We start from the raw sequence: 16162 nt of genomic DNA, 5'->3' as shown, positions 1-16162 counted from the left end.
CCCGACCCCTCTAGTCTCTTGTTTCTTCTACCATAACGTCTCCTTCCCCGCAAGGACTTCAGGTGCATCCAGAAACGGACAGTAGCATCAATCGAAAGAGGGGTGGTATGCAAAATGAAGCCTGTGGAAAAGCACGTCTTTGCCTTTGGACTCGCCTAGTTTTCAGTGACTTCATCATCAACATACATGTTACCCCCACCTCCTATGAAGGATGCATGTGGTGGCTGTTTACATGGCAGCACAACTGTCTCCTGTGTGCGCGTCCTCTGGAAGGCCGTCGCAAATCTACCAAGGAGCTGACTGTAAGTGAGTACTCCTACGATCTGAAGTGGCATGCTCGCATATCTATTTACATTGCTGCCGTCGGGAGGCGGTTTTTGTTCATCGATTCCCAAAAGTATTGCTTCGCTCGTGATGGACAAGGTTCCCTCGAAGAAGTAGTTTCAGTCATAGCAGAGTGGGAACATTCGGGAGTCGACGAACAAAGCGTAACCTGCCTCCTCGGCCATTCGCGGTCTTTCTCCTTCAGTTGGCTACCCACGCACTGTCTGATACGTCCGTCAGGAGCAGCGTCTCATCCGAGGTGTTTGCTCGAGCTGCCCTTGTTCTATGTTTTCAAGTCTTCACAGGAAAAGAAATTCCTCCTCTCTCTGCTTGACTAACTGGAACACACTGCATGGAACAAAAATCTGTTCTCGTGGGCAAAGCCGGAGATTTCTCGGAACGCGGCTTGTCGGTGTAGCGGCTTTCTCGACGGCCGGCCCTGCAGACCCTCTGGCTGGTGATTCACTTGCTTTTCGTTATTTTGTCTCCTTTCCCGTTCGTTCTGCTTTAGGGCTTTTGTCTTTTAGCATGTGTCCCATCGTTTCGTCATGCCTTTCGTGTTGCTGCAAACTAATTTGTAGCGCGATTTTCCCCCGTCGACACTCGAGACCTACGAACGCTTCAAGATCGGGGTGCGGTTTTGTGTCTCTGAGATGTGTCGATCCCTACACTTCATTGTTTCTTCCCCCGTTACGTCCATTATGGCGCAGTAAAACTTCCGTTGGCCCCCTTTCACTCTGATCTGTACCATATTTTCGAAAACCTGATGATCTCTCTCCACTTTCCCTTTCAAGGGAGCCTACTCTGCGGAAGTCCCAACGCTGCAGCAGGGGTGGCGGGCGCAACACAAGCCCAAGTGCTAGTGCCGTGTCTGCGTGGTTTTGAAGGATTGTGCCGTTGCCTACAATTGACAAAAAACATTGTTGAAGGCGAGAGCTATTAGCTAGCTAAAACACGCGCCCTTCTGTTAGATGTAGACAGGTGACGGGCAGCCGCTGCTCCTGCCGTCACACACGCCTTGTAGTTGCGGTCGAATCCATGGGCTCGAGCAAAAGAAAAGAATCACTGGGATGTTCTCACATTTATTGAGTCGGCTGTGACTTTCGTTCTATCCGGCGTTGAGCTGTAACGATTTTGCATGTGATATGCCCATGCAGCCGAGGGTATCGCACGGAATTCTCCCTTTCATCGTGCCCTTTCGGTGCCCGTCCTACCCTTCACTTGTTGTCTCCACATGAAAGCGAGCAAGAAAGGCAATGCTCCGCAGTGACCTTTCACCCAAAGTTTGGTCTTGCACCTTTTTTGTGTTCACTGCCTGTTTATTTGCAGAACGTACAATCTGTGAAGAACCAGTGTATGGAGGCAACCCATGCGAGTATTTTTTTTGCGGTTCTCCACGCTCGCTGTTTTCATCAGCGTTTCTCAGAACAGGGTGCAGCTTTTTTCCTCTGTAGGTCTGTCTCCGTTGTTGTACCCTCTCTTTCACTGTCATCTTTTTGCATGCCTTGTGTTGTTGTTGACTTGGCGCTTGTGGGACGGCCTGTTCTGTCTACGCTTGGAGGGACAGAAGGAAGAGTTGTCGCCTTACAACTTTGTTCTGTTAGTTCTCACTTTGTTATGCAGCATACCCACATAGATCAGGTGAACGCCAACAAACACGCGGGAATGTGATGTCTATTTCTATTCATTGCCCCTGCCGGCAGTTTTTGGTGTGCTGATCATACAGCCTCTTCATTCAAATGCTAGCGAAGGCTGTGAATGGTTGCCACTGACCGATGCGTTCGCCGTTCATGTGGTCGAACTACGGCAACGCATTGTCCGCCTCTGTCAACCTTTTCCTGTCATCGATCTTCCACTCTTATCGTTTGTACCCATAACGTGAAGACCATCCCGCGGTTTTCATTTTTGTTTCGGTCAACCCAGTGGAACCGATTTGATTCTGTTTTAGGGACGAGTGAGAGATTGGAGTGATTTCAACTTCTGTGTCAAGCGCTTTTTTTGTTGCATCTTGACATTTCCTAGACGCAGGGACCATTTGCCTGTCACTTCTTCGCTGTGAGACGTACTGGGCAGCTATGCATCTTCCCCACCTTGCTCATTTAGGTCACCGAAGATGGCTAGACGCAGACCATCTGCGATTGCCACCTGTTTTCGTATGATTCTTGCCTTTTTCCTTTCGTTCACTTTTTCCTCTGGTGCGGACTCCCTCCTCGCTCCGAGCACTACTCAGGCTCGTCGGCTTCAAGCCCGATCGGGTGACAACGCCCTCTCAAATGGAGGCCGCTTGCCAAATGGTGAACATAATCAATTTCGAGCTCTCCGTCGGGGAGACCAGAAGGTGGAAAAAGACGCTTTTGGGGCTGTAAATGCCGAACAGCGTACGGCTGTTTCGGGGAGCAAGTTTGAACGGGAAAAGTGGACCCCGATTAGTTTTACAGAGAAAGGTCTCTTCGACGTGATCAATCCGACCATCGCTGGTGATGAAAAAGATGAGCTGAACTGGAGCACGCATCAAAGGATAGAAGGTAGAGGGACAGAGCCAACCAGGTCAGATTCACAGCAGCGGGATCAGGCAAAACCCAGAGCTTTGGAGAGAAGGGAAGAGGCAGGACAGCCTCCAAGGGACGAACATCAGGACACTGATGTTGAACAGGCCCCGTTGATCAAGGAAGATGAAAGTGACAGTCCATCGGTCGAAGAGCCCCGGGCACAACCCCCAGAAAATAAGGAGGATGCCATCACGAAACCATGGGATGCAGACTGGAATCCATGGAAGTTCCTGGATGAAAATCCGCTGCCCATATATCGAGACGACTGGGATGAAGAAGAAGACAACAGAGATGACGCAGACCACGACCCTGGGTTTGCAGAGCCACCGAACAGCCCTCCTGCAGGCGGTGTGCCGAAAAGGGAAGATGACAATGCACCCGATTATCCGGGAGATGATACTGCATCCTCTCCACCGTATGATATGCGACCAAATCCGGAAGATCATAGTCGAACTCAGCCAGGAGAGTATGGCGGAGGAGTGGATGATGAGGGTGAACTGCCAGATGAAGATACTGCGAAAGGCATGCCAAGGTCTTCGACGCCACCTCCTAATGAAGAGTCGATCCCTGCTGTTCCCACCGAGTCGGAGTGGTCCGGGTCAGGCGTTTACGAAGGCATCGCGATCACTGTGAATGCGCGTTGGATTGACACGCGCACAATCGGAGAGGGCGGAATTCAACTTCAGCATCAGCCGACAGTTTTTCCTGCGCCTCCAGTTCTTCGGAAGGTGGGTTTAAAAAGCAAGTGGAAACACACCATCAAGATTTTCGTGCGTACAACGGGGGCAAAGTTCGTTCCGGCACGTCGACAGGTTTTCGTCCCTCTGGATGAGACGCCGACTTCGAGTTCGACTCTTCTCCCCTGGTGGGCCAACTGGAGTATCTCAGCGGTCAAGGCAGCCTCGGCGACCACCAGTTCAGTGGCAGCCTTTCTCTTTGGAACCGGTAGAGCTGTGGACGGCGGAGAAGGGATATCCGAAGGGAAAGGTCCCACCATAACCTCTATCAAAAACATGCTGAAACAGTACAAACGGTTCAAACGAAAACATCCTGGAAAGCCTGGTGAGAAACGCATGTGTGCCAGTCCAGGGAGACGAACAGATGCGTGTTCAGCAGCTTGTGTTTAACCTGTTGGCTGCACTGTTCCAGTTGGCATATGTTTACATACATGAATGATGGAAACATCCGACCTATGTGCGAAAGTGACTCGTTTGCAAGCGTCGAACAAAATGGGCATTTCCTCAAGGCCCGTATATATATGCTTCTCCGTGGCGACTTCCTTTCACACGTGGGCGCGGCGTTCCGTGTGTACTTGCGAGGGCGATGCGCCCGAAAGTGCCACAACGCGATGGTGTCGCAGTGATTTGGCATTTTGGATTAAAAATAACAACCATTTCGCTTTGTCCGCGTCTTTTCAGGTGAACTTGTTATCGACTTGTGCAAAGATGAGGAAGACGCAAGCTCTGCCGCTCGTACACCTTCACCTTCCTCCGCCTCAGAGTCTTCCTCCGACGGTGGCGTATGGGAGTCCCTTGAATCTCCCGCACCTGCTCCTATGCCTTCTTTGACTTCTTCGTCTCCGTCTGGGTCGTCTCCATTTGTTGTGAAGCAGAGCCCAGAGGGCGATTTAAAGACAGAATCTGAAGGGCCTGCTCGATTGACGACGCCTTCAGAGAAGCGACCTGCAAAAGCAAAGCCTCAGAACACGAAAAAGAAGACCAAGAGAAGAAAAAGGACGGTTGCCAACGCGTACAATATTCTTCAAACTCAAGAGGGGCTTGCGTTGGTCAACAAAATCCGCGACACAATGGCCGAAATTTTTAGTAGCCCCTCCACGTCTGTTCAGGTCCTCACAAGCACGGGACACTTGGTGATAACTCTTCCATCAGGTAGGTGAGGTAAATAAAAGAAACAGCCTTTCGCAGGGCACGGTTGCTAGTCACCTTGTTTCGGAAGGGGATGAGAAATGAAAGTTTGCTGTATTCCCCCTTGGCCAGGTTGTGGCGTCTGTAGAGCTGTTTTTCCAGCTGAAACTGTGGCCCGGTTGCTAACCCTTACGAAAGCAGGCGAAACTGCTTTGGCATCCTCGTTTACTTGTTTATGGCGATGTCGTCTCTTTCAATCGCGCCGATTACTTGTTTAATTTTGAGTACCCTGTTGCGAGCTGCTGCCTCTTTCGTTCTCTGCAGAGGGCGTGGACCGATACAAACTGAAGGGTTTCCTACAAACTGTCCAGGAGACGTTTGGAGACAACATCCAACAATGGTCATTCTCCGAAATAGTAAGCAGATTCAGGTGGTGCATATCTACGGGACCAGGACTTTTTACGTAGACTACCGTGCTGATGTAAATATGAGTGCTGAATATATACACGTGGAGTTTCACAAGACAGGAAACGCGGAATGATATGGCGAGGCAAGCATGCAAATAACCAAATGGAAATGCGTATGCGCGTGCACTACTAAAACTCATTCCTAGCTTTCGACCACGTGAAGTTCAGTTCCGGATTTTTGCGGTCTGCAGGAGCGTTAAAAGCGTGCAGCGATCGATTATTCAGCTACACATGATTTATACAACTTTAATTGCATTTGCTGCTTTGTAGATTTAGGTACTGTGTTGGAGCACTTGGGTTACTAATTCATGTGTATGCGTATATAAGCAGATATGAGTCTGCCGATTTACTGCTGCCGATCGCCCGACCATGCATGCAAGTCTTGTGCCTCCGGTATATCGGTCTATCTGGCTTCGTAGGTTCAACTCCGGAGTGAAGTTCCCGAACCCCACATCCCGCCGCGTGCCCAGATGGCTGCCAAGATGGAATCGCTGAGTGGGAAAAGCACCAAAACGTCGAAAAAACTAAATGGTCGGAGTTTGCCCGCCTCCATGAGTGAGCGTCCCTCTGGCCAGAGAGGAGTTGGACTCTTCGGAATGTCAAATTGCTTCTTGCACGTTTTGCCCACAACTATGAACAGAACGCATAAATATTTTTATGTACGTATGTCGGCGTAAATGCCGTTGGCCTGGCTTTGCCGCGTAGTGTCTACATTTGAAAAACAATCGGAATGAAGTTTGGAGCACTCCGTTTTTGATGGCAACTCATGAAGAATACTGTTCTATCGAGTTCATTGAGTTCATTGGACCAGTGGCTTCAACACACAGCAACGAAAGTACTCTCTTGCGATGCAGCCCTGCACTTGCTTGAAAAGAAACCTTGCCGCGTTTGCTTGCATCGTGGGATGGTATTCTTGTGCTCTCCTTTGGTAGGTGAGACGACCAGCAAGAAAACCCCGTTTGAGGCAAGTATGCCGACTGATTCTGCTCTGGAATCAAAGCTTTATGGGATGCACATGATCACGGCAACACATGCTTGGATCCATGGAGAAGCCGGTGACGGCACGGTGGTAAGTGCTTTACATACACAATATCAAGCGCGAATAGAACTCTGCGGGGTTAAAAAGCATATCCTAGGAGAGCCAAAAAGAAACAAACTTTATATTCCCAAAAAATCTCGTCGTTCCCTGGGCAGCCTGTGCCAGATGTAGCTCGACTGGTGTGTCGGACATCACCTGCGTATTGCAACGGATTGTGAACCAGAAGGAGAGGAAGCGAACACAAGATGCTGGCGTGTTTCGAACCTAGAAGGTTGAGTCACTTTTTGGAGTAGCATGCTCAGGGTCAACAGGAGTGGGCTGTGTCGGGGTACCGATCGACGCGTCCCTGTATACATATATATATATATATATATATATATATATATATCAGAGACGTTTGTTTCACCACGTACACGCGTCCTTGTGTGCCTGCCATTCGTGATATGCACTTATTCTTCTCAGGTCGCCGTCGTTGATTCCGGTATCAGCCGCCACCATGATTTGGATTGCAATTTGTGGCAAAATCCACACGAACAACAGGATGGTCGAGACGATGACGGTAAGGCGAAGACCACAGAATAGATATGAGTGTCGTTTGTCTCTTGAAACGGACCGAGGCTGTTTAATAAAATTCAATGGAATGTGGCAAAGAGAAGGTGAAGCCCTCGTGAGAAAGTTGCGGGGAAAATGGAGGTGACTGAGGGGATAGGACTGCAGCGAAAGGAGAGATGGTGAGGGGGAGACTGAGAGAAGGAAACACCAAACCCCTGAGGGGAAATGGGGAGGAGGGGAGAGGCTGCGGCAGAGACTGGAACAGAACGCAGGGCGAGCAGGTGGTCTAGGTTAATGCAATGAGAAGTAGTTATCCTCCAGAGATGGTCAGCATTTTGCCGCTTGCCTCTCTTCCAGTGCATGCACCTTCTTCAGTGCCTCTAAAGTTATGTCGTGCTATTATTGTGAGTAGGTAATAGATCTGTTGTGTTCTCCTTCATATATCTTTCCCATATGCATGAGTGCAGGTGTCTGTTTACTAACATGTTTCCTAGCATGTGTATATTTGATGGAATGCCTGCGTAGCGTACCCCGTGCGCTCGCGGATCTGCTTTCCGATACAATTGCGTGTATACATCTGCAGCTATACTCTTCTGTTTGATATACGTGTTAATGTCTTTATCTCTCACCGGGTGTCAATATATATATATATATATACATATGAATAGATGTATATATATATATATATATATATATATATTCATGTGTCAGGTCGGTCGCCCAAGGACTGGCGCAGTTCCCTGTTTCGTAGTATCGCTGCATTCTGTGTTGTTTACTCGGAGTACCTGCTGTCAAGTGCTAAAAAAATACAGGGTTGAATCGTGGGTTAATTTCTTACTGGGAATTTATGTTGTGTGGTTCATGGCTCGCATGTTACAGGAGTAGATTTGAGCGGTGGTTCTCGATGAGAGGGTTATGTCTCTGAACGGTATCGCTGTAAGCAAAGGTGCGAGAATTTCTGTGTTTTGTGGCCAACCTGTGACAGCAGGAACTGGTGATTCTGGTATTCTGATGGGAGTTTCGCATGTAGCATCGTTAGGGTGGTCTGAATATTTGAGCCTCGAATAACCTTTTTTCTGGTGCTTCATCAGGCAATGGTCTGATAGACGACAACCATGGCTATGACTTCCAAGAAAACAAGTCTGAACCTGAAGATGAGAATGGCCATGGTACCCATGTTGCAGGTACGCGTCTGTCTTTCCTGCTGGCATCTGCTTCGGTGCAGTTTGGTTTTTGTTGGTCTACAGCCACTTCTTAGTCGTTTTTTGGGACTTTTTTCCTGTCTTGCGCCGCATTTGCTTTCCAGGCCAGTAAGCACTTATAAAATTGCGCCCGTGTAGTGATTGGCGTTGGACCTTCCGAGGCCTTCAATAGATATCATTGTAGCTCTTCCACTCCGTCTGCATCTATTCTGTTCCCATAGTGAAAGTCTCCTTTGTCGAGCACATGTATCTGTTTCACATGCCTACTGAAAGTGATGTCGCTATTTGGGGTGATCTTCAAGGGAAGAACGATATTGTTTATTGTGCTCTTTCCAGGAATTATTGGCGCGTGTGTAAATGGAGGAGGCGTTGTTGGCGGGGCACCAAAGACACAACTCATGGCTCTTCGATTCATCGACAAAGGCGGTCAGGTATGTTTACCTGCAGGCGCTTTTGCATTTTTGGAGACATAGACTCATCCACCGACCTCCTTGGTCGCAACTGTATATATATATATATATATATATATATTTGCCCCTACTGAACGTGAATGTGGATGTAACATTTTTTAGCGAGACGTTCCGAGACGTTAACCAGTGCAGCTAGAAACAAATAGCGAAAAACAGGTGAGGACATAATTGGTAACTCGCTGTAGTGCAATAAGTCGTTCGGTCACCTGAAGAGAAATACCTGAGCTTGGGAAAGCACTCCCTTGTTCTCAATTTCCTCGGGAAACCCACACACTGAGATCTGAGGGGATTTCGGTCCTCTTTGCTTGGGAGAGAAGCAACTGACTGCGCAGGGATTTTTCCTTTATGTTTACAGGGATCTATGGCAAACAGTATTCGCGCCCTGAACTATGCTATTGATCACGAAGTTCAAGTTATCAACAATAGCTGGGGAGGTCCCCAGTCGACGACTGTGTTGCGGAGACTAGTTCATATGAGTGCGGTCGCCCGCAACGGAAAAGGCATCCTTCTTATCAATGCTGCAGGCAACGAATCTTCCAACAATGATGTTAACCCGTCGTATCCTGCCAACTGGGATCAAGATAATACCATCAGGTTGGCCGCACAGTCCTAGCCAGCATGCACAAGCTGGTGAATACGTATTCACGCATATGTGCAGACAACGCTACAGACGACATATACCTGTGTAGACATAAAGCATTTTCCTTTTTTCCGACGGTTCCTGCTGTGGTGTTTTCGTGACTTGCTCTTTGCAGTGTGGCAGCAATTGACATCAATGGCGATTTAGCAGACTTCAGCAACTACGGCAAATCGTCCGTGGACATGGCAGCCCCTGGTGTCAAAATATACTCGACCAAACCGGGTGGTGACTACCAGCATATGTCTGGAACGTCCATGGCGACACCGCACGTCTCAGGTAATGTCGATGTTTGACTCCTCGCCTGTTCCCGGTTCAGACCATCAAATGTTCGTCTATTTTTGCTTCTATTTCATCCCTCTCATGTAACACCGTCTCATTTGTGTCGTCCCTTACCGGACACCCGGCCTTTCTCTGCTCTCCTTTCGTTATTCCATGGTCTCTGCTAATCTCTGGTTTGCGGTCGCTGTTCGGCGGTGTATGCGGAACTTTTGATCTCTCTTCCTGTCATTCGTCATTTTCTCTCGTCCCAGCAGCCCGTTCTCTCCTGTCTTCCTCCGCGCCGACCCAGTTTTGAATGATGTTGAATCTCTCTCTCTTACAACGTTTCACGACTTTAACTCAGTTGGTCATTTTATACACGGTTACAACTTGACCACTGCATGCAGTAGTTTTTCTCTGTACCTGAATATGTTGTCCGCAAGCGATCTTCACGTATGTTCGCTCACCCCCGTTTGAGTACGGGTATACGGGTCTCTTCGGTTTTTCTCTGTGTTTAGTGAGTTGGCTTCTTGCATGCTGAGCATCATTTTAATTTAGTGCGCAAAGAATGTCTACTTTTTAGATACGTAAAATGCGGTTCCTGTGTCTTTCTGTGTCTCCTAGCGCTTTCTTGACCTTCGAGTGGCTGGTGTACCTCCGGTTTTTCATAAAATGGCTAGTTGAAACCTCGTGTACTGTGCGTACGCGCCCGTGTGACCACTTCCTCTCGGTTTTTATCGCCTGCTTTCTTTCGAATCTCATGTTTTTTTAATTCAGCCGTCGCTGCTCTAGTATTCGGTGCCTTTCTCCGTAATGGATACGATGCACCCGCTGCAGAAGTGAAAGACATCATTCGGATCACCGCTTCTCCGGTCGAGCAGCTCCAGGGTGTGACGAGATGGGGTTCAATACCTCATGCTCGAGATGCTGTTCTTGTAAGTTCCAGACCTCGTGCTTTACGTATCAACCGAGCCTAACAAGTGGTGGGACAGACGCCAAGGCTAAAGGCAGGCTACACGGAGACAAGGTCGCATTGTTCACGTTGAAGATGTCATTTCAAAGTTTATGGGGCCGGCCCATGCATTTCCCATGAGAGTGACACTGACGAATAATAGCGCGATCCGCATCCAAGAAGGAACCAGTCAGTCAGGTAGCTCTCGTCGGTAAACGTAGTGCTTGTAGTTAGTGAAAGCCTCTGAAGTCCGCGTCGTTCTTTCTTGAAGCTGCAGCGGTGCCCGTCTTCTGGTTTCCGCCACATCGGAGCTATGTTGTGTGTGAGGTGGCAGGCCGTGCCCCAGTTATCAAAGCATATAAGCAACGACATGCTTATGCTTCTGGATTTCTTCTTTCTTGCGTTCTTTGCAGATGGCCAGAATGGGAGGGATGTTTTTACAAGCAAAGTGCGAAGATATGGTTTTCGAGCTGGACGCTGGCTCTGCTCACGTCGTCGACCTCCACTTGATGCCATATCGACAGGGCAACTACACGTAGGCCCATATCATTCCTGACGAACAGAACTAGCAACCTAGAGTATCTTCTTGCCGCAGGGGTTGCTTGAAAGGAATCTTCGAGTTTTATCAGCTTCGACCGTTCTCAAGGTGCTTTCAGCAGGAAACGCGGATTGATTAAAAGACAATGCATGCGTACGCGTCAGCGCCTAGCGATCATGTTTTTTATTTTGCTGTAGCGTCCCATCTCTCGCATTAGCAGAAACCATTAATTGAAAGCTTTCATTATATGCTCCAAAATGCATTACGTCCATATCTGTAGCAATACTCACTTTGCTAGTGAATTCGTGCCCGACCCTCCGCCCCCGTTGTAGAACGGCGGAACGTTTCCCACACATTGAAGTGTATCTCATGTTTCTTCTATTACTTCTTGAAAACAGGGCGGACTTAACATTCGATGTCTTCACCGAAGATGGCTACCGTTTGGACCAAATTAAAGTTCCTGTGAAACTTGCTATCTCCGCGGAGCCACGCCAAGGCAATTCGGACTCACTTGCGGCGGCGGCATTCTCGAGTGTTGTGTCGACATTCGCGGCTCACCCCACTGAAGGGTTTGAAGAGCTGTGTCGTTTACAGGCGAAAATCCACGTTGTTCGTAAGTGGCTCTCCAGAGGAAACGATACGGAGTTACGGTGGCTGTTGTGTCCGCCGAGTAAAATGAATGTGTTATGTGTGCTCAATTTGGTCACGTTTCTTTAGCGCCGAGGGCATATCATGTCTGGTCGTTTAGAGGAATCAAATGAAAAAATACACATGCATCTGTGTTTTTAGGTGCCTTGCCTCGATCGCAAACCATCAGCATGTCCTTGTTTTCATACTCTCACGTGCAACGCCGTGAAGAGGAATGCAAAAAGTATAGTCATGCTCTGCCGTGTATAGCTGGCAAGCATGTCGTCTTGTCTCGTCCCAGTTCTCCATTGTCTTCTCCTTCGTATTTATCGTCAATTTGTTTTGTGTCGTGCACGCTTTTTGGATAACGATTAAGCATAATACGGACCCTCTCGTGTGCTTCGTTGTTCTGTCTTGTCAGAGGAAATGTCCACGGCCATGATTGTAATCATCTGCCTCGGAGTGATCGCCGCCATCTCGGTTCTCGTTCTTGTCTACTGCTGTTCTAGAAACGGGTAAGTTGCTTTTTCTTGCGCACTGTTCTCTCTAATTCTTGAGGTGAGCTGCTAAGTATTTTTCAACGTCTCACTCTTTCTGGGGTTCAGATTCGGTGTCGCAGGGGTGTTCAGGTGCAGTTCAATTGAATACGTTTGGTATGCATGTATGCGCATGTAGTCGAATGAGGGAAATCTGTGGCAGTGGCATAGAGGCCGCGAAAGTGAGTGGTTTTTGCCTCTTCCTTTCTTCTTGGTGGTGTATTTTAATTCAGAAATGCAGCGTAGATGTTTTTTGCTGTCGCTGTCCCCGGGTCGATCGACACCTAGATCACTTTGGTACCAGTTTTTCGTCCTATTTTTCGTCCCTGACGTTTAACCGCTTTCTTCAGAAGCTGGCACACTGGCCTCTTTTGAAATTCTTTCTAATGCCAGAATGTGGCGTTTTTTTTATAAAAGCTATCCCGTCCTGTCAGCTCCCCGCTGTATTTAAAATACCTTTTTTTAGGCAACGGAGGTCTGATGCGGCAAAGAGAAGGCGCGAGTCTGTCCGAGATTCGGCCGGAGAAGAAAGGAGAAACCAACTTACAGAAACGCATCGGGCGCGGAAACATGCAGATACAAGCGCAGAGGCAAATAAAGAATTTCTGAACTGTTCATCGAGAGCGGAGGATGACGCAAACGACCGGAGCGAGACGCACACAAATCCCACCGACCCTTTGTGCCGGAAAGAACATGTATTTCTACCGGCAACAACCCTCGAACAGTTCGCGTTATCGACGCCCAACGAGAATGAGTCGTAGCCTTGGTAGAAGGCGTGTGATGCGCAGTCTATCGGCAACGTCCTTGAAGGCGTGTTGGATATTAAATTGAAGTAGACAGCACCGGCGTGCTTCTTAGCTTGCCTTATTTTTCGTGAGTGAGTTGTCGCATCGGCTGTGCACGGCAAGGCGGCGTGGACTCTTGGCTCGGAGAAAGATGGAGTAACTGTCGTGATGAACCACAGTACTAACCATATTGTTGAAACAGCTCGCCTGAGCGTGCATGATGTGGAAGTCAAAAATGCGAAAGGGTGCACACTAGAGAATGTACGACGATACAAATGCTGGACAAACGATGACAAATCAAAGTAACAGAACAGGTATGGGGAGATAAAGGACATCCAAAACACAAGAGATACCGAGGTGGTCTGTTCTCAACAGTTTTCGCTTTTCGAGCCTTTTCGAAGTCGCAAACAAGGGGAAGAAATGGGGACCCCATCTTCCCTGTATTTTGTGTTCGTCGATCATTGAATCGAGAGGCTAGGTCGAAGTGGAGCGCTTTCTTTTGCAACATGTGTGTCAATCACACACGAAGGAAGAAAGCGAAACGAGATAGACGGCCTTTTAAGGAGCTCAACCACTTCGCGAATTCCAGTGTTGCCGATGCAATCTCGGGTACCGTGAAAACAGCAACTCGCAATAGGGAGGGGGCGTGCAATTCTCTCTGTTAAATGAGGGCATCTAGCTCCATAACGTCGTCTGTGCTTCGTGGAATCGTAATTGTTTCGCGACTCTTTTTCGCATAACTGCGTTTCAGTCTCGTGTCCAGAGCCGGCTGTCACTATCGAGTGTTGTCGTCCCTGACTTTTTTGTTGGCGTTACGCAACCGGCTCCTGGAGGCGTGTTTCGCGCTATGCAGAGAAACGTGCGAGCGGGTGCAGACTTCTGGGCATACATTCCTTTCTCAGGTATATCATCTTTTGCGATTAGTCGGGTGTCACGTATACGGCGGACGAGCAGACTGCTGAACAGCGGATGTCCAAGAGAGGAGCTATTTTGTTTCGGAGTCACGTTGTTGAGTCGCGTTTTTGTGAGAGGTAGCGGCTGGGTCTTCCTCCTTCGGCATGTCGGATGCCGTGTCTCAGTTCGTTTCGCGAACAAGCGATAACTGTCCTTCGGTCCACTTTGAGTGTGAGATCCTGAGGTAAAGTAATGCGTTTGGTAATCGGAAAGCAAACGATGTTTCATAAGTTCTTTCCCACGTTCTCGCTTGACGTGGGTGTGTCGTCTCGTAAGTCGTGTCACACCAGGTAACGGGTGCGTTTTTGTGATTGCGGCTGTGTACAACGTCCCTCCGTGGATGTAGGTGTCCGCCGAATTGCGCATGTTGGCGTGTATCGACTTTTGTAGATATTTGTGCGTGCATGTGTAAAAGCAGTACACTTTTTAGGAAGAGCGAATCAGTAGTGTGTTTAAATCAAGTTTATGTACGCACCTATACTCAAATTTTTATGCATTCTGGCGTGTGCTGCTACACCTTTTATTTTTCAAGTATTTTGGTGGCCGATACTGGAAGACTGGAGAAGGTTTACAGAATTAAGGCCGTACAACTTGTTCTCCATCTTATTGGCATTTGTTGCTGGAGAGAGTTATGTAGCAACATGCATTTTGTTTCCTCTCTCTATTACATGAGGTCACGATGATACTTTGAACTTGTGTGTTTCTGTTTTAGAGAGATCCGGATGAGGGTGCACTGCATCGCAAGATGACCGCAATAAGCGGCTGTCTTTGACAAGACCCAACTGTATATCGTAAAACATTGCTGCACGGTCAAGGACAGCGATATATTTGCGCAACTATCGGCATATTTTGAACGATGGGACAAGTTATACTTTGCATAACTTTGAAAGAATTTATCTTGAGGGGCTTACGAAATGCAGGACGTTGTCACATTTCATCGTTACCGGATATACGGGTTTCAGTGTTAGTCAAACGGGTCTGTGAAAGTTGCCTGATGTTGGCTGAAGGCAGGAAAGCGTATGTTCCCTCGAGTTACAGAGTGACATGTCGACTGCAACGGCCGGCCAAAAAACACTTTTGCATGTTGTGGGAAGGCCACATTGATGATTGCCTGGTACTCGTTTCTACTGTTTTTCGCTCTGTGGCGGATTTGCTTATTGCGTTCGTTCACAAACACTATCATCCGTCTGTCGTTGTTTTTGCAAATACGTTGAGGCTTTTTTCTGTCCGTGGTCAACTCCGATATTTAGTAGATATCCTTCCTTACCCTGCGATCGTGCAGTGCGCCTCCCCGCTATCTCCATGCAATGCGTTGGGGCACCTGGAGGATGAATGGGCCGACGCAAATTCGAACAGACCTGAGAATGCTGAGAATGTTCTTTCTGCCATAAGTGCGTCACGCTGCAAGAGGATATACACTTGGAGGAGTTTTGTTTTAGTTTAGCGCACTGTCCTAATGAAAGGAAAGATATTGTTATAGACAGTCACAGCTTGTGAACCTGATGACAGAGGCCGATTCAGACGAGGAAAAGAGAAACGCTGTCACAAAAGTGTATACAATGGCAACAGAGGAAATACTGTCTCGAAGCAAAGCAGCAAAAACACACGGGGACGCGGGACGGTCCGACTGGAAGACATAGAGGTGGTCGAGACAAGAACAGCCTGCAGCCCAAAAAAGACTATCTTCCTGATACCAGAGAGAAGTGCAACAGTGTGGCTTGCCATTCTCAAGCGGAACTTTTGAATCACTAGTCCTCTGAAAGAAACGGTGCAGGATGCGCATGCAGAAATAATCATATTGAGCCAGAAAGAAAGGATGCAGACAGGCACGAGTTACGGAGACAGGTAGAAGAGTCTGCCGAATCAATTAAGGCAAGACCGAGTTTGTAAACAATAACAATGGTGTGGCCATCCTGCAGTCCTTTTCCCCTGATGTTGCTTCTTGCCGACGCTCGATTGAAACTGCAGATGAACAATCATCAGTCAGCAAACGCCGATGAGGCTATTTAACTGAGCATGCCGTTGGGATGCCTCATAATTTGTGTTTCCCTCTTACATCGCAGCAGCCGCCAAGTTCCGTGTCTTCAGTCGTTTTACCAGGTTGCCGGGCCTGTTATGTCACGGACTGCTGATAGCTTCCGGGTTTGTCTATGTCATCTACACGAAACATTTCTTTGGTTCAAGGGATGTAGTCAACACCAGGTAGCCCAAAGGGGAAGTCGACAGTCCAGTTGAGACTGCACTACTTTGCCCCAAAACAATGGGCGAGCAAAACTAACTTCGGCAAGAAACAAAGTCGGCAGACTACTGTCCCGTCCTCCGAGGGATTGCAGTTTCGCCTTGCTAGATGCTCTATCATGCTGTCCCAGGACGTCACTGTGGGGGCGTGTCATATCATTCCTGC

General features: G+C 48.3%; 2 protein-coding genes across 2 annotated transcripts; one reads left to right on the top strand and one right to left on the bottom strand.

Annotated features, from left to right (window-relative positions):
* Positions 1–357: 357 nt before the first annotated feature.
* On the top strand, positions 358–15160 carry SUB2 (subtilisin SUB2). Its single transcript, XM_002364609.2, has 15 exons — positions 358–3935; positions 4292–4762; positions 5063–5154; positions 5625–5760; positions 6138–6274; positions 6707–6803; positions 7888–7980; positions 8335–8429; positions 8824–9062; positions 9224–9384; positions 10144–10301; positions 10732–10853; positions 11255–11469; positions 11905–11998; positions 12486–15160. Exons 1-15 carry the CDS (start codon positions 2438–2440, stop codon positions 12778–12780), a joined length of 3903 nt encoding a protein of 1300 aa, XP_002364650.1. The 5' UTR covers positions 358–2437; the 3' UTR covers positions 12781–15160.
* On the bottom strand, positions 13374–15910 carry TGME49_314490 (hypothetical protein). The gene is made up of 2 exons (XM_002364608.2): positions 14811–15910; positions 13374–13759 (listed from the first exon to the last, which is right to left on the bottom strand). Exons 1-2 carry the CDS (start codon positions 14939–14941, stop codon positions 13552–13554), a joined length of 339 nt encoding a protein of 112 aa, XP_002364649.1. The 5' UTR covers positions 14942–15910; the 3' UTR covers positions 13374–13551.
* Positions 15911–16162: the final 252 nt, after the last annotated feature.

This window comes from Toxoplasma gondii, chromosome XI (genome assembly GCF_000006565.2).
Source record: "Toxoplasma gondii ME49 chromosome XI, whole genome shotgun sequence".
Lineage (NCBI taxonomy): Eukaryota > Apicomplexa > Conoidasida > Eucoccidiorida > Sarcocystidae > Toxoplasma > Toxoplasma gondii.
Note: the sequence above shows the minus strand (reverse complement) of the source record. Positions and strands in the feature narration are given on the sequence as shown.